At 40.1% G+C, this 26,144-nt stretch overlaps 1 protein-coding gene across 3 annotated transcripts in view; it reads right to left on the bottom strand.

Moving 5' to 3' along the window:
• The window catches only part of ppp6r3 (protein phosphatase 6, regulatory subunit 3), a 115,224-nt gene that overhangs the window by 53,062 nt on the left and 36,018 nt on the right, over positions 1–26,144 (bottom strand). For all 3 annotated transcript variants that reach the window (XM_067993999.1, XM_067994000.1, XM_067994001.1), the window contains exons 7-14: positions 18,944–19,056; positions 11,511–11,624; positions 10,241–10,370; positions 7,641–7,793; positions 6,669–6,827; positions 5,283–5,347; positions 2,031–2,146; positions 780–865 (exon numbers count right to left, since the gene is read on the bottom strand). In XM_067993999.1, the coding sequence (XP_067850100.1) occupies positions 780–865; positions 2,031–2,146; positions 5,283–5,347; positions 6,669–6,827; positions 7,641–7,793; positions 10,241–10,370; positions 11,511–11,624; positions 18,944–19,056 (936 nt within the window). The remainder of the gene's footprint in view (positions 1–779; positions 866–2,030; positions 2,147–5,282; positions 5,348–6,668; positions 6,828–7,640; positions 7,794–10,240; positions 10,371–11,510; positions 11,625–18,943; positions 19,057–26,144) is intronic.

Genomic DNA, 26,144 nt, shown 5'->3' with positions numbered 1-26,144 from the left:
AAAAAAAACCCTTCTACCTCAACTCCACTTTCCTGCCTGATCCCCATATCCCTGATTCCCCTAGAATCCAAACATCTATCTATCTCAGCCTTCAATATACTCAATGACTCAGTATCCACAATTATTTTTGTAAAAGTAACCCAGGTGTGAACAAAAACAATTTTACTTTGTGTTTCTCCATATTTCAAAACTGTAAATTATAATTTCACTTTATAGAAGAAAGTTAAATTTACCTTTTATGCAAAAATAGGACATAGAAGAACCCAGTTCTAAGAACTGCGTAATAGCCAATTGACTTTACAGAACAATTTGAAGATACTAACTTCATACTTTCAGAACAGTGCAGATGTTCTATATGACAGTTTTTAATTCAAAATATGGGAATATTCTACATAACCTTTTTTTGGAATAAGGGCACTTTTATTTAGCTGATGTTGATCCATTCATGACAGTCAACTTTGTGAACATAATTGCAATATACACTTAGCTTCATCTAATGTAACATTAGGAAGATCAAAGCCATCGCCTTCGACCCCGCTACTAACTCCGCACCCTTGCCACCAACTCCACCTCCCTCCCTGGCCACTGTCTTATGCTAAAGCCAACCGTTTGCAGCCTTAAGTATCCGATTTGACTCTGAGCTGAACTTCCAACTCCATATCTTCATCACAAAAATTATCTACATAACATCGCAGCTTCATGTTTATGCCTGAATTGTTTTAAGTTTCTACTTCCTTCTAAACATCTTTCAACATCCCCATTCATTTTGCGAAACCTACCAGATCTACAGTATTCTTCTTGTTGGTTTCTGCCAATGAACCTGTGGTGAATGCCTCCCATCTTTCCCTGTAGTCCTCACTAAGATCTGAGAATACAAATAGTATTGAAGGCATTATATAAAAAAAATCTCCATTATCTGGCTTATTCACAATTCACAAGATTTTAGAATTAAAACAATTACCCATTGTCACATGATCAGTTCGGCCAAAAATAAGAACTTTTGCCTTAGGTTTATTTACTCAATAAGCAATACGAGAAAACATTCCCTTTAAAAGGAAACAGCACAACTAAAATGTTAACACAAGTAATTTCAGCATATTAATATGTAATTTCCAAATATTGTCCTGGGTTAAAACAGTTTGGTTGAGATATGGCAACGAGCAGGAACGGAACTGTACATGTCACAGCTCACCAAGGTGTGCAGATGTAACATTTTGTCTGTATGACTTCTTCAAAAGAAATTGTCTTTCAAATAGGGTCTGCAAAATACATGTCCCAGGACTGGGTGATACTTTTTAATTCTGTCATAGAAGCTTCGACCTTCATGGCCATTTGAGGCTCATGGATCAGATGTTTAACGTCTCATCCTGAAAGATATACTGAGACCGCATATTGGTTACCAAGCAACAAGAGAAGGTTCATCTGATTCACCCAGAAGTGTTCCATTCCAAAAAACTAAGAAAAGATGAAAGCAGCATTTGGAAAATGTTATATTAACCCCTTCTAGACAGTTTCCAGCTCTCTTGTACAAGTATTTTGTTGTTTAGCATTTTTGTCTGTTTTCACTTTTGTTTCTGCAAATAATTTTTAATTGTAAATGAACTTCATCAGTAGTTTAGCCAATACAGTGTTCTAGCATATTATCATCTTCTGCCTTCAAAATTAACAGGAGATATAGTGGACACCCAATCTGTTCTCCAGAAACCTCGATCGGGATTAGAGCTGGGCTACAGTAAGTCAACGCAGCAGAAACTAAAAGCCGCAGATTTCAGTTTGTAATTGACACAGTCTGCTTAAGGAATCTATTGTCAAGTTGTTTATAGGGGAAAAGGAGGACAGAGCCCAATCTATAACATTCTCCATACATCCATGAGTTAAATACAGATTGATTTTTCTCTCCTCTCTTCCCAAAACGAATACTCGGGGAATTTAAATTGCCATGCAAGAGTTCAATTCATTGCAGTATTCTGAAATGTCCAATTCAAAAAGTGCTTTAAGAGAAGTAGTGCTGGATGGGTAAAATATTGTACCTTTAAGCAGTTGATTCATTAGTACACTGTTTGGCCCCTTCTCAGCATTGTGTACAACAGCATTGGCTATCCGTGTTAAGTGGCCCATGTACCCTCTCCGTCTTCCACCTTCTGATCTGAAAAACAACAACCTGCATTCATCCACTACACAAGGTTCTTCCATTTATTCCAAACTAAGTTAGACCAAGTATTTGGGGAAGGTGGGGGAGGAGGGGGGGGGGGGGGGGGAGGGATGAGAATATTTCTAGCAAACGTAATGTTGCCAATTTTATGCAAATAGGGGAAGGGCAGTAAGAAGTCACATGGCATTATATATACAGTTTCAAGAATTTTCAGGGGATATAATCTCCCATGTGCAATTTGATTCAATAGTTAGAGAATATTAAGCACCTCAGATTTTATTTTATGCTCTCATAGATCAGATTGCTGAAAAATATACACCATTACTACCTGTGGCTGAAGGTTGGGGACTTAGAAGGCTGGTCTCCTTTTTGATACTAGGATCCATACCATTAAAGTGAGATTTTTCAGTACGAGTTGGCACAAACAAAGGGAAAAATAAACTACAATAATGATACAGTTACTCTGACTGTAGAGGGCTGGCATTTCAGATCATTACTCAGAAACAACTTTATCCACCATAATAGGGACCTACCTTCTGTTGCTGCATCAAGATTATATGAAAACAGTAATCTAATGTAAGGAGTTAAGCAGTTTAAATGACTATTCATCATTTAACTATTCAACAGTGACTCTTGCTTGCCACTGGGGCTGGATAAACTGTCAATAGGCTAGAAAATATACAAAAAATATGAAGATTAAAATACAAGATTAAAAGATAGATACAAATGAAGAAAAACTATCCAAGCTCACCAATCCAGAGAAAAACTTAATAGCTTCCAACCCCCAATCATATAGTGATGTTTCTCAAATGATTCCATGGTTTTTGTCTCTACTACCATACCCAGAAGTCCACTCCATTCCTTTGTGTGAAGGACTTCCTGATATCAGTCCTGAATCTGCCCTTTGCCAGTTTGAACCTGTGTTCCTAGTTCAGTTTCAATCAAAAATATTCCATATTTACATTCTCTACACCATACACTATTTGGGCACTACTAGGATCCTCTTTCAGTCAGCTGCTTTCAAGACTGGAGCACCCCAATTTTTCCAGTCTTTCCTCACAACTCAGTTCAGTGACACTAGTGATCAGTCTCTACATAGCACCACTTTGAGGTCTTGAATATCTCTCGTGTCTCAGTGACCAAAACTGAACTGGGTGCAATTATATTGCAGAATCTTGTTGCAAAGTCCACTGCCTTACTGAGCCACATAAATTTCACATAGCAATTACCCTGTCAGAGTGGAATTTACTTCCATTACATCTAGGCTGCAACTTCAATTCACATATTTGATGACAACTATTCATTTAGATTTGCGCCACCTAAACTTAGCTGCAGCAGTAATTGGGACAACGCCAAAAGGTAACTGGGCATCTTTGTGTGTATTTAAGGAACTTAATATATTTTCAGCATTCAGCAGACTTATACTAACCAAAGTACTACTATTTTTGTAAGATCTGCAAGTCACACTTTATAGCTTTGCCTAAAACCTGGCAATAAGGAACTGAGAAGCATTCAAGAAAGTTGCTGAATATTTAAAATGCAGCATATGTTTAACAATAAACCAGGTAAACAAGTAAAAGTCAAGTTATGAAAAATAGGCAGTTACTGCTGGAGCAACTGCCAACAAATCTGATTTAATTCAGTTATTTTGACTTTTTTAAAATTTGTGCCCAACTCCAGCTATTAGTACATCCTCTTGTTTACATTTTTGACTATTTTTTTTTCAGTTTTGAATCTCAGAGATTCTTATCCGTATTTGTGCCTGTAATTGATTGCTTGAATCTCTACAAGATGATAACTTGTAAAACAGCAGCAGGAAATTGGTATCAAAACAATTGAAAGCCAGAGCAATAAGCAAAATCAGCAATCCAACCTAGATTTTACATCTAAAACACAGTTAGCAACACATGCAAGTAGCACAAATCCACAACTTGAATCTCCAGTACAGCACAGAGCTCACAATTTTATAAATGCTGTAATACATACACAAAATATACCAACCCAACTGCTTCAGACAGCAAAAGAAAAGCAACGTATTTGCAGAAGTAACATGTTATATGAATCTGTGGAAGCAAAGGTACTAACAGACACAAATTCCAGGGCCAATGGTATGCCAGCTTCCAGCGTGAAAATACACTAAAATTTGGTAAGATAGAAAATGCAGTTTGAGCTTTATTTGCTGCACAACTGCACCAGCACAGCAAGTGTTATTCCAAAACAAGAGCCACGGCAACCAAACCCTACAGCTACTCAAAACCAGAAAATTATATGACTGCATTCTTGGCTTGGAAGTTTAAACCATTTTTAGAGCTTCATATATTAACCTTTAGCTACATCTGGAATTGTCGTCATGAGTTTCTCCCCTCCCCCCCATTTACTATTAGCTAGAGCTTTAGACAAAGGTTATAGTTCAGTCATTTAAACTAGGACTATTAGGAAAATGATATTGTTATTTAGTTACGAAGAACAAGCTGTTTGCATGGCTGCCTATTTTGATCAATATGTAAAACAATAGACTACTTATTTTGCATGTTCTTGTTTTACCAAGAATTGGAACTGTGCAGAATACAGATCATGCTAATGTATATGTATATGTTGGCAGCTATAAAAGGCCAAATTTTAAATACATTATGTTGAACACATTTTTGTACTCCAGGTAAGGGATGTCAGTTCTGTGGAATGGAGCATTCTGGCACCCAACACTAGCACTGAGCACTCCTATATGGGGTATAGCAGACAAGATGCCAAGTAAACCAACATGCCTCTACCCCATCCTTAGAAGTGTACCTCTTACCCACCACAGACATTTTTCATATCAATCACCCCAATGGCCTCTCGAAGAGTGCTAATTTGTGCAATTGACTCAACTCAACTAGGGACTGGGTTGAGATTTTCCAGCTTCATTTCACATAGAATCTTTACAGCAAAAAGAAATTTTCACCATCAATCTGGGTTGGATTCAAACCCAGGTCCTAAAAGGGAGCAAATCACCGCAACGTCCAGCCCCCCAAAAACATTACTTCTCTTAGGTTATCATTTTTAACGCATTACTGTTGATTTCAGCTCAATATATACTTGAGACTTTGAGTTTTATAAACTACTTAAAACAAATCACCAATACATCACTTACTGTTCTTTTTCATTATTTTCCCACGCATCAAGTATTCTCTGAATTAATTGGCACTTCTGAAACAGCTGGATAATGAAAAACTGAGTTACTATATATATTCAATGATTAAAACTAAAAACAATTTCTCATAGATTTACTGACTTTTGAGACAATAGATCAGTTATGCCATTTCAGACTCAGCTGTTTTGAGACACCAGATACTCTATGAAGAGAGTGAAAGGCCTGTTGAAAACAGCTTTTAAGCGTACAACTAAGTGAAAAATCAAAAACATACCATTTTTCAACTGCAACAGTTTTTACAATATGAAGGCCAGTTTAAAAAAAATTCATAAAAAACTGAAGATCCCATTTTTCAAACAGTCTGAAACACACCTTTACAGATAAAATTGTAGATTCTTGCATCATCTTGGACACTCCAAATTTCCTATTCTAAAAGGCAATTTTTGGTATATAATTCAGAATCCCTTCGGACATATTGTCCATAAATTGACAAAAACAATCCAAAAAGGATTTAAGTTACAAGGGACAAAATCCCCTCCCCCAAAAACTAGATTTACTCAAAAGGCAGTCATAATGTAGCAAGTCGTAGCAAACAAATATGAGACTTTTTAAATACACTAGAAAATCTCCCACAACATTGCTCATAGGATGAGGAGCAAAGATCCAGGAGCAACTGGGAACGGGCAAGAACTGAGCAGCAGGACAATCAGAGTGGGTAAGAGTGCAGGGAACAACTGACGAGCAAGGATCCATCATAGGACAGGAGGCCCAAGTAGCAAACAGTAGAGAAGCAGTAGACAGTCCTGGTTACATAGAATTTATGGTGGTGATGGGGTCAGCAACATGCTAGCAAGTATTATGCATGTAAATTATGACTTACCTCTCTTGGTAAGTTTGTTGGGCTTTAAACAGGAAAATCACATGACAGCTGAAAGGGAGCTGAAATTTTCTTTATAGTACATGACTGGTTCATTGTTTCTACTGTGAAACAACCAAATATTAACCCAGGAGCCTCACCCTTTCGGATCGGTTTTCACAACAGAACCAAACACTGACCAAATTGGAACGGGGGGACTGCATTTTATTCCTGGATTTGTATCTGATTGTTGTTTCACAGTGGAAATAACGAACCAGTCGGAAAGCTCAAATACAAACCTACAATGAACCATATCAGAAAGCTCAATCAAGATACCTCAAAAACTACCCACAAAAAAATGATTGTATAGGTTTTCAAACAAAGCAATTTTTTTTTTTTTTTTTTTAAGTACAGCAGTAACTAGTGATTTTTACTTGCATCAAGATTGAGAGGGGAGAAACACATGACCAATCAAGTGATTTAACATTAACTTAATGCAATGTCAAATAACAGAAGGCAAAGGCTCTTACATGTTTTATTAATATATTTTCTCTGGCAGTATCTGGATTATCCTCTATGTTGTTTGCTGTGCTGGCATCATGGGATGGAGGGCTTCCTAAGATTGTTGCAATGCAAATTTCTACTTGTACATGAAGAAAATTATTCCAAACGTATCTGAAGTACATATCCTTTTTTAAAAAAAAAGCATGAATTAAATTTCTGGTTTCAGTGCACAATGAAAATTAATTTTAAGAGTCAACTTTAAGTTCTTAAAATATTCCATCAAAATAATAACACATTGGTAGATAGTTGTAATAATTGTTTATCCAAGCAATTCATAGAATCATACAGGAGATCATTCAGCCCATCGTGCCTGTGCCAGCTTTGAAAGAGCTATCTAATTACTCCCACTCCCTGCTCTTTCCCCATAGCTCTGCAAATTTTTCCTTTTCAAGTTTATACCTAATTCCCTTATGAAAGTTCCTATTTAATCTGTTTGCACCACCCTTTCAGGCAGTGCATTCCAAATCATAACAACTGGCTACGTAAACAAAATTCTCATCTCCCCCCTGGTTCATTTGCCAATTATCATCAATCTGTCTCCTGTGGTTACCGACCTTCCTGCCACTAGAAACAGTTTTTCCCTGTCTACTCTATCAAAATCCCTTATAATTTTGAACACTTCTATTAAATCTCCCCTTAATTTTCTATACTCAGAACAATCCCAGCTTCTCTAGTGTCTCCACATAACTGAAGGTCCTCATCCCTGGTACAATTCTAGTAAATCTCCTCTGCACCCTCTCCAAGGCCTTGACATCCTTAACTCTCCTCTGCACCCTACCCAAATGTGGTTTTCTAACACCTGTCAGACCTACAAGGTTACCTCCATAGATTGTTACAAAAAAGAAATGGTTTACAATATAATCTGTTCCCACTGTTCAAATTATTAAATGAGTGTACATAAATGGAACATAAAACACCAGCACTGGTTCGATCCTCACCAATAACACATCCATAGTGTTAAGTTCTACGAGCTCTGAATTAATGCCGTGTGTGTTTGTTTGCAGAAGGCTGGCTACAAGTCTGACCACATTCAGACGAGTATTCCCCACTGGTGTGTCTAAAACTCCCCAGGTAGTTTTCATTGCACTTTTCTACAAATAAAAAGGGACATACGATTAAGACCAGATTGTACAGATCAAATAAAATCAAAATGATCATTATTTTTATTCAAAGTTCTTCAATGAAATACAACCAAACACCTTAAAAAGTAGCTTGCTGTCTTTACATGTATTTGCCTGCATCTAAGATTTTTCATTTTTCTCCAAAGCTTCCTGATTTTTTTTTTTTATTATTCGTTCATGGGATGTGGGCATCACTGGCAAGGCCAGCATTTACTGCCCATCCCTAATTGCCCTTGAGAAGGTGGTGGTGAGCCGCCGCCTTGAACCGCTGCAGTCTGTGTGGTGAAGGTTCTCCCACAGTGCTGTTCGGTAGGGAGTTCCAGGATTTTGACCCAGCGACGATGAAGGAATGGCGATATATTTCCAAGTCGGGATGGTGTGTGACTTGGAGGGGAAGGGGAAGGGGAAGGTGAAGGTGGTGGTGTTCCCATGTGCCTGCTGCCCTTGTCCTTCTAAGTGGTAGAGGTCACTGGTTTGGGCATTCCATTGCCTGTATGAATATCAATTCATTACTTCTAAAACTGGGTACATAATTTTGTGTTATACACTTTATGGTGGTGTAATTCTGGTTGATAGTAACATTTTATTAATACAAAACCCAGGAGATCCTTGGAGCAAGAATTCTATTTCTCGCTTTCCTTTCCTCCAATTTTAAGATTGTGCAAGTTAAGTTTATTCAAAATGTAACCCTCTAAGACATGTTATCCTCATAATATAGGGAAGAATATTAGAACTTAAAAAGTACTCCAGTGGGAACATATAACAACTTGCATTTATATAGCACCTTTAAGGTAGTAAAACATCCCAAGGTGCTTCACAGAAATGTTATCAAACAAAATTTGACACCAAACCCCATAAGGAAACATTACAACAGGTGACCAAAAGCTTGGTCAAAGAGGTAGATTTTAAGGAGCGTTTTAAAAGGAAAGTAGAGAGGCTGAGAGGTTTAGGGAGGGAATTCCAGAGCTTAGGGCCTAGGCAGCTGAAGGCACAGCCGCCAATGGTGGAGCGATGAAAATCAGGTACGCGCCAAAGGCCAGAATTGGAGCAGTGCAGAGGTCTCAGGGGATTGTCGGGCTGGAGCAGGTTACAGAGATAGGGAGGGACAAGGACATGGAGGAATTTGAAAACAAGGCCGAGAATTTTAAAATTGAGGCGTTGCTGGACCGGGAGCTAATGTTGGTCAGCAAGCACAGGGGTGATGGGTGAATGGATCTTGTTGAGAGTTAGGAAACGGGCAGCAGAATTTTAGACGAGCTCAAGTTTACGGAGGCCGCCCAGTAGAGTATTAGATAGTTGAGACTAGAGGTAAAAAAGGCATGGACGAGGGCAGCAGATAAGCTGAGGCAGGGGTGGAGACGCACGATGTTACGGAGGTGGAAGTAGGTGGTCTTGGCACTGGGAGCAAGTATGGGGTCAGAAACTCATCTCAGGGTCAAATACGATGCCACGGTTGTGAACGTCCTGGCTCAGTCTCAGTACCCAAGGAGAGGGATGGAGTCGGTGGCTAGGGAATGGAGGTTGTGGCAGGGACCAAAGGCAATGGCTTCGGTCTTCCCAATATTTAGTTGGAGGAAATTTTTGCTCATCCAATAGTGGATGTCGGACAAGCAGCGTGACAAATCAGAGGCAGTGGAGGGGTCGAGAGAGGGGGCGGTGAGGTAGAGCTGGGTGTCGTCAGCTTACATGTGGAACCTGATCTGTTTTCGGATGATGTTTCTGAGGGGCAGCATGTAGATGAGAAATAGGAGGGGGCCAAGGATAGATCCTTCAGGGACTCGAGGTAACAGTGCAGAACGGGAAGAAAAGCCATTGCAGGTGATTCTCTGGCTATAACTGGATAAATAGGAATGGAACCAGGCAAGGACAGTCCCACGCAGCTGGATGACGGAGGAGGGGTGTTGGAGGAGGATGGTGTGGTCAACTGTGTCAAAGGCTGCAGACGGGTCGAGAAGGATGAGGAGATATAATAGATTTAAAGGCTAAAAATCCAAAATTAAAAGCTTAATTTTCATATTTGAGATGTTTCCATACTTTCTATAGTTTTCGTGCCCTGTAATACAGTACCTGATGGGAATCCACCACCAGTGCTGCTGACCTTTAGTTCTTACAATTAAACACAACTTAAGGCAAGTATAATAAATGTTTCCCAGCAGTTGTAGGACTTCTGCTATACTAAATCTACGCGCTAGTTAAACAGTAACCGTGACTCCTTTGCCAAGTTGTTAAGAGTGGCATGTGGGAGCTAAACTAACACGAAACCAGAACAATTTGAGTTATTATACATCAGGGAACAACAAGTTCTTTTGAATTAGTTTAGTCATATTAGTGAAGTAACCAATTTTAAGGGTGGAGATTATATACCTTAAATAAATTAACGTTCAACAAAGTACTGAAAGCCATTAAATCCATTTTACCTTAGGAGGCTCAAGTAGTATCTGATGGAAGTCTTTAAGTCTTTGTCTAATGGCTTGTAATGTGCTATTACTCACAGAAAAGGCTGCCTGGTTCATACCAGTTGGACAGATCTCTAGCTGACCTTCAAAACTTGAAGAACAAGTGAAAATAAGTTTTGCATTATTATTGTGCACATACAAAATAGATGAGAAGAGACCACCCGATCCATCAAGTCTACACCAACTAGACAATGAGCCTAGAGTATCATTGATCCACCCACATCCCATCCCCTCAGTTACGCAATTTCCTGGAAAAGGCGAAAAAATCTGCGACCAATTTAGGAAAATACTCTTGGGAATTCCTCTCCAATCCCCGAAGGCAATCAAGCAAGCTCCTGGAGACTACAGTAATTCAGAAGTATACCTATTATCCCGCAACATACATTTTAGAACTTGAATGTCCTCCTTTCAGGAACTTATCTAGTTCCCTTCTGAAAGACTGCAGAGGGTCAACAGTCACTGCATGTTTCGAGGATCTGTTCTAGTAAACAATGAAACTGTGAAAAGATGTCCTGGCATCTAACCTAACTCTTTACTAATGCATTTTATAATTATGACACCTTGTTCTCCCATCCCTATCCATTTTAAATAAGGTATCCAACTGGACAGAATATATTGCCTTCATTATTTTAAAAACCTCAATCATAACTATTCTTAAGTCTATCTTTGCTGAAAATAGCCCCAATCCTGGTCCCATCTTAATAGCTAAGAGCCTTCAAACTGGGTATCATTTTAATTGCCTTCCTCTGGAGCTTTTCCAGGGTCTCAATATCCCATTCTACATGGTGATCAAAACCAGACACAATACACCAAATGCAACCATATCAAGTCTTGTTACAGACTAAGTACAGCATTCTTAGTTATATATTGTACTGTCAATACACAATCCAACCTCCCCAGTACCTAAAACCCTATTTGCTTTCCCAATTCTCTGTCACACTGCTTGTGGGCCTTCAATAATTTATTCACTAGGACCCCACATCCCCCTCTTGCTAAATAACCTTTAGCAGGTATCTCTGCATTGTATACACATGCCTGGAGTTTACTTCTGCATTGTAAAAACATGCTTGGAGTTTCTTAAACCCAAATGCATCACACTGCACTGATCCAGTCAATTGTGCCTGCGTACAGCGTAATTGTAATTCGTAAAGTGTAATTATGACATTAGACATCCAAATGTTATAATTAATGTTAGAGCTCTGGATTATATGCATAAATAACTATGACTTACGCTGGTCTTCGAGTCTCCAGTAATGTCAACAATATTTGGATACAATTCACAATTGCAGATTCAGTCTTCTCCTTATCGAGGACATTTGTAAGCAAATATTCTAAAGTTTCTTGCCTGGATAAAAAGATGGGTAATTTTAAAAGATTAAACAAACTGTTATTTTAACCACTACTATTAGTATTAACTGACATAAGCTGAGCATACACAAAACCTATAATCAAACCCACTGTGAAGATTTAAGATAACCAATTTGGTCACTGAATTCTTCATAACCACCATGTCATCCAAGCTTCTTCGTAAGGTTGCATCCATCTCCCTTGGTCATCTAGCGGTCTTGCATAGAAGAAATTACTCATTTCAGATTATGGAATTAAAATCCTAGTTGGCGTTCAACTGAGTTTCCAACTAGTGATACAGATGGGGTACATGAATATCTTCCAAAATCCAGTAAGTTCTACCAATTTATTCTGTATAACCACTTCTCAGTCAGAACTGTAACATTATTTTGCTAATGTAAATTGACAAGTGCTTTTCCAGATGTAGTGGGGGTACAGCATCTTTAAACGCGCTCCCATATGTATATTTTAATACTCCTTACTTATGCAGGAACAGAGAGATCTGGGGGTTATGTGCACAAATCTTTGAAGGTGGCAGGGCAGGTTGAGAAAGCAGTTAAAAAAAGCATACGGGAGCCTGGGCTTTAGAAATAGAGGCATTGAGTACAAAACCAAAGAAGTTATGTTGAACCTTTATAAACACTGATTCGGCCACAACTGGAGTATTGTATCCAATTTTAGGCATCGCATTTTAGGAAGGATGTGAAGGTCTTAGAGAGGGTGCAGAAAAGATTTACTAGAATGGTTCCAGGGACGAAGGACTTCAGTTACATGGATAGACCGGAGAAGCAGGGATTGTTCTCCTTAGAGCAGAGAAGGTCGAGAGGAGATTTGATAGAAGTGTTCAAAATCATGAAGCATTTAGATAAAGGAAATAAAGAGAAACTGTTCCCTTTGGTGGAAGGGTCGAGAACCAGAGGACACAGATTTAAGGTGATTGGCAAAAGAACCAAAGACGACATGAGGAAAAACTCTTATGCAGCAATGCAGATTATGATCTGGAATGCGCTGCCTGAAAGTGGTGGAAGTAGATTCAATCATGGCTTTTAAAAAGGAATTGGATAAATACTTGAAGGGACAAAATTTGCAGGGCTATGGGGAAAGAGCGGGAGAATGGGACTAACTGGGTTGCTCTGAAGAGCAGGCAAGGGTTCAATGGGCTGAATGGCATCCTTCTGTGCTGTAACTATTCTCTGCCTAGTGTTTTATTCTTTATAGATACTACCTCTCAAGAACCCAATATAATTTTGCTCCCAAAAGCAAAATAGTTCTATTATATCCTGTGAAGCAAGTGACTACATTGTGGATGTATTAATTATGAATTCAATCCAAAAACAGAACTATGTGTATGTACGGAACGTATAAACCAATGATCTTGATCATATATTCATTTATGCAATGTAGTTAATTTTATTTCTCACCTTTTCAAGCCAAGTATATAGATGAAGATGTGTGGGAAGATGTTCCAGGATAGTTAGGTAGAAGGTAGGTTACAGGTATTGCCTATAGCTCTACTGGGCATTTGAACGGCTGTGTGCTTAGGTGGTGTCGGAAGGAAGATCCTGGGATCTGGAAGCATAGGGAGGGGGACTAGGATCTGATAAGAGTAAAGAGTACGAGGGTGGGTTGTGCAGAATGGGAGAAGTGGATTCGTAATGGGGTCTACAAAGATTTCAGGGGGCGTGCGAGTAAAGGGAGAGGGGCGTGATGGGAAAGTGCTGCCGGGGCGGATTGTTGGGTAGCACCAGAAAGAATGCAAGACAGGTCTTGGCATGTCGGAGGACTGGGTAAAAGATGCAAGGGTGGGACTACCTGGTTGGGAGAGAGCTATGTGCTTATTAGGATTGAATGAGCGAGTGGGAGGGTAGTCTTGGTGTGTAGGATTGGATTGGCAGTGATAGCAAGTCACCTAGGGTTTAGAGGCCTGGGAATAGTGCAGGTTGTGGTAGTGGTCAGGAGGGAGATCAGATTTATGGTAATGCGCAGCAGGGAATGCTGAGGTGTGATGTTGGAATATGGGCAGGTTGGATTATGTAAACATTGGGCATGGGGGTTATGCAGTGTTTTAGGGAAAGGTGCAAGAAGCTAGAGAAAGGGGGGTCCTGATTTATGAGTACAATCGGAGGTGGGTACCAGAGTCTGATTTGGGTGGGAAGGGGTGATGGGGCATTGCACTGCAGGAAAGAGAGGGAGACCAGGGTTGTATGAGCAATGGGGACAGAAGCTACCGAGCGTGGTGGCACTGGGAGGTGGATCCTGGGGGGTGGGAAAAGTAAGTAACGGGTGGCAGGTTACCACTGAGAAAATGACAGTAAGGGGAAGTTGTGATGACTATGGAGAAAGGGATCAGTACTCAGCATGAGGTGGGAGGAGAACAAACATGAAGACTATGGGCAGGAGCAGCAAAAGGCAGTTGAAAGAAATAGGATGGGAAGAAAGTTATGCCATGTAGATGGAGGCTTGGAGGTGTAGCAGGAGAGAGAAGGGATTGCACAGGCATTTGGGACAGTTGGAAAAGCCCATTATTTAAATGGAAAACAGAACTTGTAAAAGTGCTGCTTGTCACTTAAAATATGTTTTCCCCAATCAGCATAGGTAATCACGCTTCCAGTAAAGTGATGAGGAACTGGCTTAAAATTGGTTACTGATTTTTTTTTTTTTAAAAGGCAGAGAAAGTTTTTTAAAGCACTAAAAGTACTCCCTGCTCCTTTCTTTATGTATCTTGCTTTCTAAATGCAACATTCCCTCTGTGTACTATGAATATAGATAAGTTTAATTTAGACATGACAGGCAGGGAGGCATGGCAAAAGGCAGCAATTTAGGGCAACTAAACTGGAAGTGTGTGCTGTATGTAAAACTTTTTAATAGCCATATTAAAAATCTTGTGTGCACGCTTCTGGTCTGTGCCACTTGACATCCCATTGTCATATTTTTAATCACACTGTCAATATTTTTGCCCTAAATTCCTATGTCAACATTTACAATGGAAACTGCCTACCTTGTCATGATTATGTGCAATTGGTTGGTTATGAAGGAAATTTGAGCTGTTTCTCTCAACTCAGATAGAATTTTTTTTTTAAAAATCTTTAACTTTTTCTTTTAAAAATAAAAATATATGATTTTAAACTTTTAATTTTTAAAAAATTTATGGGCCATCTCGCTCTCCCTTCTCAACTTCTTTCCTCACGCACTGACTGCCACAGATCCTGCTAGCAGCCCGATGTCATCTACCTCCACCCAAAATTTGTTGAGCTGCCTGCCTTTTCGATAGGAAATTGCCCTGCAGATCGGCCTGTTCTCCACTTTCTCTGCTCCCCGCCTCGGACAGTTGGCTGCTGACTCCTTCTCGTCTGCCACTCAGCGCTTCCATAGTTGTCCTACGCCTGCAATGGAAATCACCTTGGAGATAAACTTCCTTTCTCCTCGCTTTCTCTGCCTGCCTTTAAATCTTCTGAACAACTTCCGCCGATCAGCCCATTCCCAGCCTTCGCTGCTTTCCACCTCTGGCGGATGACCACTAGCCAGCTCGCAGCCAATACTGCACCTCACCTCCTACGTATTTTATTGAATGGTGTACGCTGGAGCTGAATTATAACTCAGATGCAGTAGTAGGGCAGGAAACAGTTTAGTAATATGACATTTATATGACAGCAATTATCAGAATGATCCTTAAAAAAAATCCTCAAATAAATATTTGGGTTCAAAATGAAAGTACTGATTAATATATTTTAAAAACAAAAAAAAACTAGTGTTCAACTATATGCCCAAATATTTTATAATAATTTCTGGCTTAGGAAAATATTACAAAAAAATCTTTGTTAACCAGCAACTGTTACCAAATTAATGTCTCTGGGATACACAAACACAAAGTCTTCATATAAACATAAAACTTTTTATATGTAGCCCGCACCCAAATTGATTTTATTCCATTTTTTTTAAATTTAAGAGTAGGATGCATTTCATTCATCTATTCTGGCAGTTTTACTGTTGCATTGCATCTAACAGGTTGACTGCTACTGCAGATAGTAGTAGTGAACGATTGTTTTTCAGACTGGAGGGAAGTATAGAGTGGTGTTCTCAGGGGTCAGTATTTGGACCACTGCTCCTTTTGATATATAATAAAGACCTGGACTTGGGTATAGAGGGTATAATGTCAAAGTTTGCAGGTGACACGAAACTCGGAAATGTAGTAAACAATGTAGTAACATTGTAATAGTAATAGACTCCAGGAGGACATAGACAGACTGGTGAAATGGGCAGATAAAGGCAGATGAAATTTAAAGCAGAGAAGTGTGAAGTGATACAGTTTGGTAGGAAGAATGAGGAGAGGCAATATAAAATAAATGGTACAATTTTAAAGGAAGTGCAGGAACAAAGAGACCTGGGGGTGCACATACACAAATCTTTGACAGTGGCAGGATAAGTTGGGAAGGCTGTTAAAAAAGCATATGGGATCCTGGGCTTTAATAATAGAAGCATTGAGTACAAAAGCAAGTAAGTTATGCTAAACCACTGGTTAGGCCTCAGCTGGAGTATTGTGTTCAATTCTGGGCACCACACTTTAGGAAGGATGTCAAGGCCTTAGAGAGGGTGCAGAAGAGATTTACTAGAATGGTACCAGGGATGAGGGACTTCAGTTATGTGGAGAGACTGGAGAAGCTGGGGTTGTTCTCCTTAGAACAGAGAAGGTTATGTGGCGATTTGATAGCAGTGTTCGAAACCATGAACGGTAGAGTAAATAAGGAGAAACTGATTCCAGTGGCAGAAGGGTCGGTAACCAGAAGGCACAGTTTTTCAGTGATCAGCAAAGGCAGAGGCAACATGAGGAAATATCATTTTTTTTTAAAAAGCTGTAATAATCAGGGATGCTCTGCCTGAAAAGGTGGTGGCCTGAAAAGATTTAATAGTAACTTTCATAAGGGAATTGGATCAATACTGGAAGGCAAAAAATTTACAGGGTTATGGGGAAAGAGCAGGGGAATAGGACAAATTGGATAGCTCTTTCAAAGAGCCGGCACAGGCACGATGACCTGAATGGCCACCTCCTGTGCTGCACCTACTATGATAATTGGTATATTAGACATAAATATATAAACAATGCTCAGGAACAAGTTTGCTTTTAGGATCTCAAAAAGATTCAGTCTATTGTGGGATACTCTTCCAAAGTTCTCAGGCATTATGAAATAAAATCCATATATTTATATACACAAAAATAACCAATGACAATTGGAGGAAGTAAAATCCATCCACTCCCCTCCCAAACTCTCTACTTTCCTCTGCCCTCTAATTCTTCTCTAACTTCCATCTCACCTCCAACTTCTACGATCGTTTTATCTCGTACCCCACACACACACACGCCGCCCCCCCCCCCCCCACCCCACACACGCGCGCCAGGGGAGTATTGGAATAGTAGAGTCTGGAGGTGTTAAAGGCATGACTGACTTCTGAAACACAGAGAGGATATGGGGTCAGAAGCTCAACTTGGTGTCAAATAGGACACCAAAGGTTACAACCAGTCCAGTTCAACCCAAGAGCAGCTAGGGAGAGTGAGAGAGAAGGTACAGACTTCATGACTGGGCCAAAGTCAATGGCTTCGGTCCTTCACACGTTTAACTAGAGGAACTTGAGGCTCATCCAGGACTGGGCGTTGGACAAGCAGTCTGGCAATAGAGGCAGTGGAGAGGTCAAGAGAGGTGGTGGAGAAGGAGAGCTAGAGTAGAGCATCTTCAGCGCTCACACGGAACCTGATGCAATGTCTTCAGATGATGTCGCTGAGGGGCAGCATTTAGATGAGGAAGAGAAGGGGGCTGGGGTAGACCCATGGGGAACTCAAGGTTACAGTGTGGGGACAGGAAGAGAAATCATTGCTGAAAATGCTTTGGCTATGATTGGATTGGTAAGAGTGGAACCAGGCGAGGCAGTCCACTCAGCTTGACAACCGGAGAGATGTCGGGAGGAAGATGGTGCAGTCGATCATGTCAAAGGCTGCAGAGAAGTCGAGAAAGACAAGGAAGGATAGTGCACCACGGTCACACCCGCAAAGGATGTCATTTGTGAATTTGATTAAGGCTGTTTCAGTGCTGCAGCAGGGATTGAAACTCAATTGGAGAGATTCAAACATGGAGTTGCAATAAAGATTAGCACAGATTTGGGATGGGACAACAAGTTCAAGGACTTTGAAGAGGAAAGGGAGGTTGGAGATGGATCAAATAGGGACTAGCGTTAAAATGTTATTGATTAACAATTGAAGCTATTGTGATGTCACAAAAGAATAGGCTTAGTGTACACAAAGGAATTTTGCATTTAAGAAATAAAAACGTAGAGAAAGTCGTGTGGTAGGAGTTCTTTCTATTCAAAATACTTTCCCTTCCTACACTCCCCTTAAAAAATATACTCCGTACATAGATTACCTTGTTGAAAATATCTTTGCCTTCCTGAGGAAACAAAAATCGAAACACTTCGCAACTCCAGTATCAATCCGCTAATGTAGATTAAGTTTAACTTTAAAAGGAGCGCCACTTTGGACTGGCCTAGGTGCGATCTTGCGCCACCCAACTCGAGAGATAAAGTTACCACAAGCTGTATTTTGGCCCCAGGCCTGTTTGGAGCATCACTCTCACTGAAGCGGATGCAACAACTGTAGACAATACTTGCCATGGTGACCTATCAGCACATCAGCTCTGGGAATGTAGGAGGCAGGGGAGTGGAGAGCTAAAATAGCGAGCGGTGAGAAGACAAATATCCAAGACATTTACAACAAGGTAATCTACATCAACATATCTTTTTAGAAAAAGAATGCTGCTCATGATTTTCCTTTTAATGACCTGAGCATACTCGCAATTGTACAAGAAGGAGTCTGTAATGAAGAACTAATTACACCTAGAAATCTACATTCAAAGCATCTTTCTTCAGAATTTGGTACACAACAAATATGGTTCAACTCCATCAAAATCCATAATTTTGTATGGATTTTGAAATCACTACTGCTTTTGATATTTATTGGCTAAACATTTCAAACACTACAATGCTTTCTATAAGAAATGTTGATTGTTGATCTAATTCTACAAATATTTTACAAATAAGAATTTATCAATTTTAAATAATCAAATACAAAGTCTGAAAATATATATCCTAGAAGTAATATACTATTCCCATCTGTTCAAAGGATAAAATCATTGCTTTTCTTATCCAACCTATATAAAGTTTGAAATTAAATAATTTTCCTTGTATATAATTTGCCTGCATCATTATGACCACAATAAAATTAAAGCAACATTATTAAGTTAACATTTAAACAATTACTATCAAACTACATACTTCTCTATGGTGGACAAAAGTGGATCTGGTTCTGGAGAGCTCTGCATTTGAATCATCTGGTCTCTGCTAAGGCGGATGATTTCACACAATGATTGTGATGCATTTGAGTGCCTCTAAAAAATGAAATGTTAAGATATTTGACTCATTTATTTTAGAACTCAGCAAAAATTCAGTTGTATTCAAAAGAGCAAAGCCGACATGTTTTCACCTACAAACCTGAGATTTAAGCTTAGGTGAACGTTTTAGCAGAGTAACAAATTCACCAAGTTACTAATTGCTTACATTTACCACCTTTCTTTTAAAAATTAACCAAATATAACAAAAGGAAGTGTGGTGTGATACTAAAAAAAGTTGAGTAGAATGTTAGATTAGTTACCCTAGGTATGATCTCTTCGAAGAAAGTTGTAACTCCACATATAAATATAATATTGCCATCATCCCTCTGATAAAAACACATGAGGACTACACCCATCGAAAGAATTTGCATCAGCAGCAGTCAGGGATCTTTCCCCCCCACCCCCCAACTCTGCTGCATTTGAGACTTTATTCTACCCCTTTGAAACATACAATATATATTTAAAAAGTCACTGCAAGCCACATCATGTCAAGAGAAAAGTGAGGGGTAGACGAGGAACCTCTTCCAAAAAAAAAGGACAATACCTAAAATAGTTAAATATAACATTATTTGTTCAACCACCACATATACAAATAGGAATGTAACAAAAATAGTACAGAATTTGGCAGTAGGATTCTAAGGACCTACATCTGTAGGCGAGCTTGGAGCACTGCAGCACCAAACAGCTCATCCTGCCAGGAAGTAACACAGAGATACACTTCACTCAATCTGCTAACCACTGTTTAATAATGCATTACCTAAAGACATTTTTTTGGGAACAACTGTTTAGACTGATGAAAATCTTGTTGTAAAGTGTATTACCGTGCGCATATTAATTGGCATTTCCTTCCAATGAACAAACATGATCATAAAACTTTCTAAAAGATTGAGACAAATTAAATTCAACAATTTTAGGGAAAAGGGCTAGGCTCAAGGCCAGCCATGTATGCCAAATAAGGCATGATATATCGATCACAAATGCGTGCAATTCACTAACCTTCCAAGCAAAGATGAGGGATAGTAAAGCAACTGTCTTGAGTTTTAAAACAAAATTAATTTATGGGAACTCATAGGTCAATAGGGTTGGCATTATTTTGCTCAGCACCAAATCTTTGAAGTAGTAACACAAGGGAAAAGGTTGCATCTTAAAAACAGGATATGCCATGGGGTGTTTTCTCACTGCACTGCGTAATATGCAGGTGAACTTAAAACGGAACTTGCATCAATTAAAATTGCAATAAAATTCCTGGCACGTCATACCTCAACAGACTGGAGTAGACAAAACTACTCCCATTTGATGCTATCAGTTTACAAAGTGCAGGATTCTCTGGAAGTCAACAATGGCCCCACAACTAACCGTTGAACTCCCAGTTCATCAAAGCCAACCCTTTCAGCCGTTCTGAGACTTCTGGTTGCTTTGTTAGATTTGACTGGTCAAATAGGTCAGGATACTTATTTGTTGGTCGATACCAGGGAATTAGGTCTTCTTTAATCAATTAAATATTGTGAATAATCTTGGACGGGGATGTGGAGAGAGAGAGAGAGAGAGAGAGAGAAAAAGTGAAGAGAAACATGAACAGAAATCTTTCCTGCCAAGAGATTTAAGTGTTGCCTGCAACCATTAACAAGATATCTAAGATCTTGCAGAAGAACTCTAGACTTTTATTCTGACATGTGGCCATGGAGTTTATCTCAAGATAATTCCCTTTGTCAAAAATCAGTGATTCATTTATTTTGCTTGACTTCCCCAAGGGCATCTGTTGTCCTGTTCTGTACCAACCCCCATCCAGACATAGGATTGCATTAATTACCATATCTATAGGGCATCAAGATGAAAGACTGTTTATTGATATCACTGACAATGATCATGTGATCACTATATTTTCACAACAACGATGCTTACTCAGCCTCTGAAGAGATCCAAGGCCAGTCAATGTGCTCAACGCTGGAGCCAGTTTAGGTGGAAGGTGTCACAAAATTCACCCACATCCAGATGCTTCCAGATGGGCTCCCATCCTACAAAGGAAGCAGGGATCATAGGGCTATAGCCGCAGCTCAATTACGTCATGACCACTGCCAAGAGTGTCAAATACACTCCGAACTACAACAGAGAAACTGAAGAGGACCAATATGTAAGAAAGTTCAGTTGCATTGGTTACCTGAATAACCTTGTGTACAGCATAACAAAAAATTGCTGATGCAATCAGACCCAGAATACAGAGCTACCACTCTGCATCCAAAATCTCTTCCTGAATTAAAGCATTAATCGTGTGCATTAATGATGGTAATCCTGACTGCAAGAGGAGAGAAGATACACTTGACATTCTGAAAATGGGCTTCTCTGAATGAGGTGTCTCGAGTTAGCTACAATTGGGACTTATCTGAACTAGTACCTGCTGCATTACATCAGCAGCTCCCTGGAGGACAGCCATACCAAATCACTTCAAATATGGTGGACGATGGAAAACAGCAGAGGTATTATTTAAGTGCATTATTTGGCAGGATCCATGGCACGCCACACAAATTTTAAAATCAGAAAATGGAAAAGACAGGGTCAACCAAAGTCAGTCCAATCAGAGTAGGCCACGGCTCAAGGTAGCATTAGTAAGAAATAGTATATGAACTTTGCAAGCAAACTATAAAGTGCAAAACAATTTTTCAACTGAGAACCAACTTTGGGATCCAAAGTTTTTCTTGTATGGGAGACAGAAATCTCCTGTCAGGATGAGAAAAATAAAAGGGCTGGCCTTATACATAGAGTGGAAGAAGATCACCTGATCACTCAGAAACATAGAAAATAGGAGGAGTAGGCCACTTGGCCCTTCGAGCCTGCTCCGCCATTCAATATGATCATGGCTGATCCTCTATCTCAATACCATATTCCCGCTCTCTCCCCATACCCCTTGATGCCTTTTGAGTCTAGAAATCTATCTAGCTCCTTCTTAAATATATTCAGTGACTTGGCCTCCACAGCCTTCTGTGGTAGAGAATTCCACAGGTTCACCACCTTCTGAGTGAAGAAATTTCTCATCTCAGTCCTAAATGTCCTACCCCGTATCCTGAGACTGTGACCCTCGTTCTCGACCCCCCCAGCCAGGGGAAACATACTCCCTGCATCCAGTCTGTCTAGCCCTGTCAGAATTTTATGTTTCAATGAGATCCCCTCTCATTCTTCTAAACTCGAGTGAATACAGGGCGAGTCGACCCAATCTCTCCTCACACGACAGTCCTGCCATCCCAGGAATCAGTCTGGTGAACCTTTGCTGCACTCCCTCTATGGCAAGTATATCCTTTCTTGGGTAAGGAGACCAAAACTGCACACAATACTCCAGATGCAGTTTCACCAAGGTCCTGTACATCTGCAGTAAGACATCCTTGCTCCTGTACTCAAATCCTCTTGCAATGAAGGCCAACATACTATTTGCCTTCCTAACTGCTTGATGCACCTGCATATTTGCTTTCAGTGACTGGTGAACAAGGACACCCAGGTCCCTTTGTACATCAACATTTCCCAATCTATCACCATTTAAATAACACTCTGCCTTTCTGTTTTTCCTTCTGAAGTGGATAACTTCACATTTATCCACATTATACTGCATCTGCCATGTATTTGCCCACTCACTCTTGTCTAAATCACCTTGAAGCCTCTTTGCATTCTCCTTACAACTCACAATCCCACCTAGTTTTGTCGTCAGCAAACTAACTTGGAAATAGTACATTTGGTTCCCTCATCCAAATCATTGATACATATTGTGAATAGCTGCAGCCCAAGTACTGATCCCTGCGGTACCCCACTAGTCACTGCCTGCCACCCCGAAAAAGACCCATTTATTCCTACTCTGTTTCCTGTCTGTTAACTAATCTTCAATCCATGCCAGTATATTACCACCAATCCCATGTGCTTTAATTTTGCACACGAACCTCGGGCCTTCTGAAAATCCAAATAAACCACATCCACTGGTTCTCCCTTATCTATTCTACCAGTTACATCCTCAAAAAAACTCCAGTAGGTTTATCAAACATGATTTCCCTTTCATAAATCCACGTTGACTTTGTCGAATCCTGTTGATATTTTCTAAGTGTCCTGTTATCACATCCTTTATAATAGACCCTAGCATTTTCCCGAATACTGATGTTAGGCTAACCGGTCTGTAGTTCCCTGTATTCTCCCTCCTTTTTTAAATAGTGGAGTTACATTTTCCACCCTCCAATCTGCAGGATCTGTTCCATAATCTATAGAATTTTCAAAGATGACAAATAATGCATCCACTACTTCCATGGCTACCTCTTTTAGTACTCTGGGATGCAGATTATCAGGCCCTGGGGATTTATCGGCTTTCAGTCCCATTAATTTCCCCAGCACTTTTTTTTTAACTAATACTAATTTCCTTTAATTCCTCCATCTCACTAGTCCCTTGGTTCCCTCGCATTTCTGGGAAGTTATTTGTGTCCTCTTCCATGAAGACAGAACCGAAGTATTTGTTTAATTGCTCTGCCATTTCCTTGTTCCCCATTATAAATTCTCCCATTTCTGATTGTAAGGGACCTACATTTTTCTCAATAATCTTTTTCTTTTTACATACTTGTAGAAGCTTTTACAGTCCACTTTTATGTTCCTTGTAAGTTTACTCATACTCTATTTTTTCCTCTTAATCAATCTCTTGGTCCTTTTTTGCTGAATTCTAAACTGCTCCCAATCCTCAGGCTTGCTACTTTTTCTGGCAACTTTATATGACTCCTCTTTGGATCTAATACTATCCTTAATTTCTTTTGTTAGCCATGGTTGGGCAGCTTTTCCTTTTGTGTTTTTACGCCAGAAAGGAATGTATAATTGTTGCAATTCATGAATTCGTTCCTTAAATGTTAGCCATTGCCTATCCACCGTCATGCCTTTTAATGAAGCTTCTCAATCTTTCATAGCCAACTCACTCCTCATACCTTCGTAGTTTCTTTTGTTTAGATTTAGGACCTTAGTTTCGGATTGGACTACTTCACTTTCCATCTTAATGAAGAATTCTATCATGTTATGGTCACTCTTCCATAAAAGGACCCTGCACAACAAGATTATTAATTAACCCCTTCTCATTGCACAATACACAATCTAGGATAGCCTGTTCCCTGGTTGGCTCCTCAACATACTGGTCTAAAAAACCATCTTGTGCGCACTCCAGGAATTCATCCACCACAGTATTACTACTAATTGGTTTCGTCAGTCTATATGTAGATTAAAGTCTCCCATGGTTACTGTTACATGCATCTCTAACTTCCTGTTTGATGATGTCCCCTACATTACCACTACTATTTGGAGGCCTATGGACAACTCCCACCAGTGTTTTCTGCCCCTTGGTGCTTCTTAACTCCACCCAGATGTAGAATGGAATCTTGATTTTGAACCAATATCCTTTCCCACTATTGCTCTGCTTTCATCCTTTACTAACAACGCCACCCCACCTCCTTTTCCTTCTTGCCTGTCACTCCTAAATATTGAATACCCTTGGATATTCAGCTCCCAGCCTTGGTCACCCTGCAGCCATGTCTCTGTAATTGCAATTATATCATATCCGTTTACATCTATTTGTGCTGTTAATTCCTTATTACGAATGCTTCGTGCATTCAGATACAGTGCCTTTATATTTGTCTTTTTAACATTTTTAGACATCTTAACATTTTTTAATACTATGGCCCTTTTTGTCTTATTATCATTTTTTCTTACCCGGATCCTATTTGTTAGTGCACTCTTTTGTTTGTAGGGTCTATCCCTTCCTGACACAATCTGGTTATCCTTACCCCAATCACTTTCCTGCACTGCTTCTTTTCTCTTTAGCATTCTAGATTTCTCACCACCAGGACCCTCCTCCCCCCCCCCCACCCCCAACCCCCTTATTTAGTTTAAAGCCCTATCTACCTCCCTAGTTATTTGATTCGCTAGAACTCTGGGGGGTCCCAGCATGGTTCAGGTATAGTCCGTCCCAACGTAACAACACTCTCTTTCCCCAGTACTGGTGCCAGTGCCCCACGAATCAAAACCCATTTCTCCCACACCAATCTTTGAGCCACGCATTCATCTCTGATCTTATTTACCCTATACTAATTTGCTCGTGGCTCAGGTAATAATCCAGAGATTACTGCCTTTGTGGTTCTGCTTTTTAAATTTAGTCCCTAGCTGCTCAAAATCTCTCAGCAGAACCTTTTTCTTAGTCCTACCTATGTCGTTGGTACCATCGTGGACCATGACAACTGGATCCTCCCCCTCCATGTTCTTCTCCAGCCCGGAGGAGATGTCCATAACCCTGGAACCGGGTAGGCAACATAACCTTCAGGACTCATGCTCCTGGCTGCCGAGAACAGCGTCTATCCCCCTAACTATACTGTTGCCTACTACAACCACCTTCCTTTTTACTACCCCCCCACCCCCCCACTTGAACGGCTTCCTGTACCACGGTGCCATGGTCAGTTTGCTCGCCCTCCCTGCAGTCCCCGCACTTCTCCACAAGGGTTGCAAGAACCTCGAATCTATTGGACAAGTGCAGGGGCTGAGGCTCCTGCAACTACCTCCTGGATCCCCGTACCTGCCTCACTCGCAGTCACACCCTCCTGTCCCTGACCACATGTCAATTCTAAAGTATTTAATCTAAGGGGTGTGGCTGCCTCCTGGAGCAAAAGGCCCAGGAAGCTTTCTCCCTCCCTGATGTCTCGCAATGTCCGCAGCTCAGACTCCAGCTCCTCAACTCGGAACTGAACATGAATCCAGCCATCCCACCCCCAACTTGAGGGAAGCAATATCCTATTTGTATATGAAGGATGAACCAATGAACGAGTGGCCTTACAATAGCAAAAGAAAATGTGACATTTAATACATCCAGCATGCTGCCATTCACTATTTTGCTGTGCAGCGCACAAAGTGCATAACCATTCTTTTTTGTTGAAAAAGCCATCTTAGCAGTCCATCAGTTTGGTAATATATTACCTCTACTATGCCAAATGCCTTAAATGCAAATATTTTGTAGGATGAAAATACCCACTCACCAGCTATGCAGTGGAGGCAACCATAACCAACAGCAAAACATAATTAAAGGAAAGAACTGC

The sequence above is a fragment of the Heptranchias perlo genome, chromosome 12 (assembly GCF_035084215.1).
Source record: "Heptranchias perlo isolate sHepPer1 chromosome 12, sHepPer1.hap1, whole genome shotgun sequence".
NCBI lineage: Eukaryota > Metazoa > Chordata > Chondrichthyes > Hexanchiformes > Hexanchidae > Heptranchias > Heptranchias perlo.
This window is presented reverse-complemented; position numbering and strand designations above follow the sequence as displayed.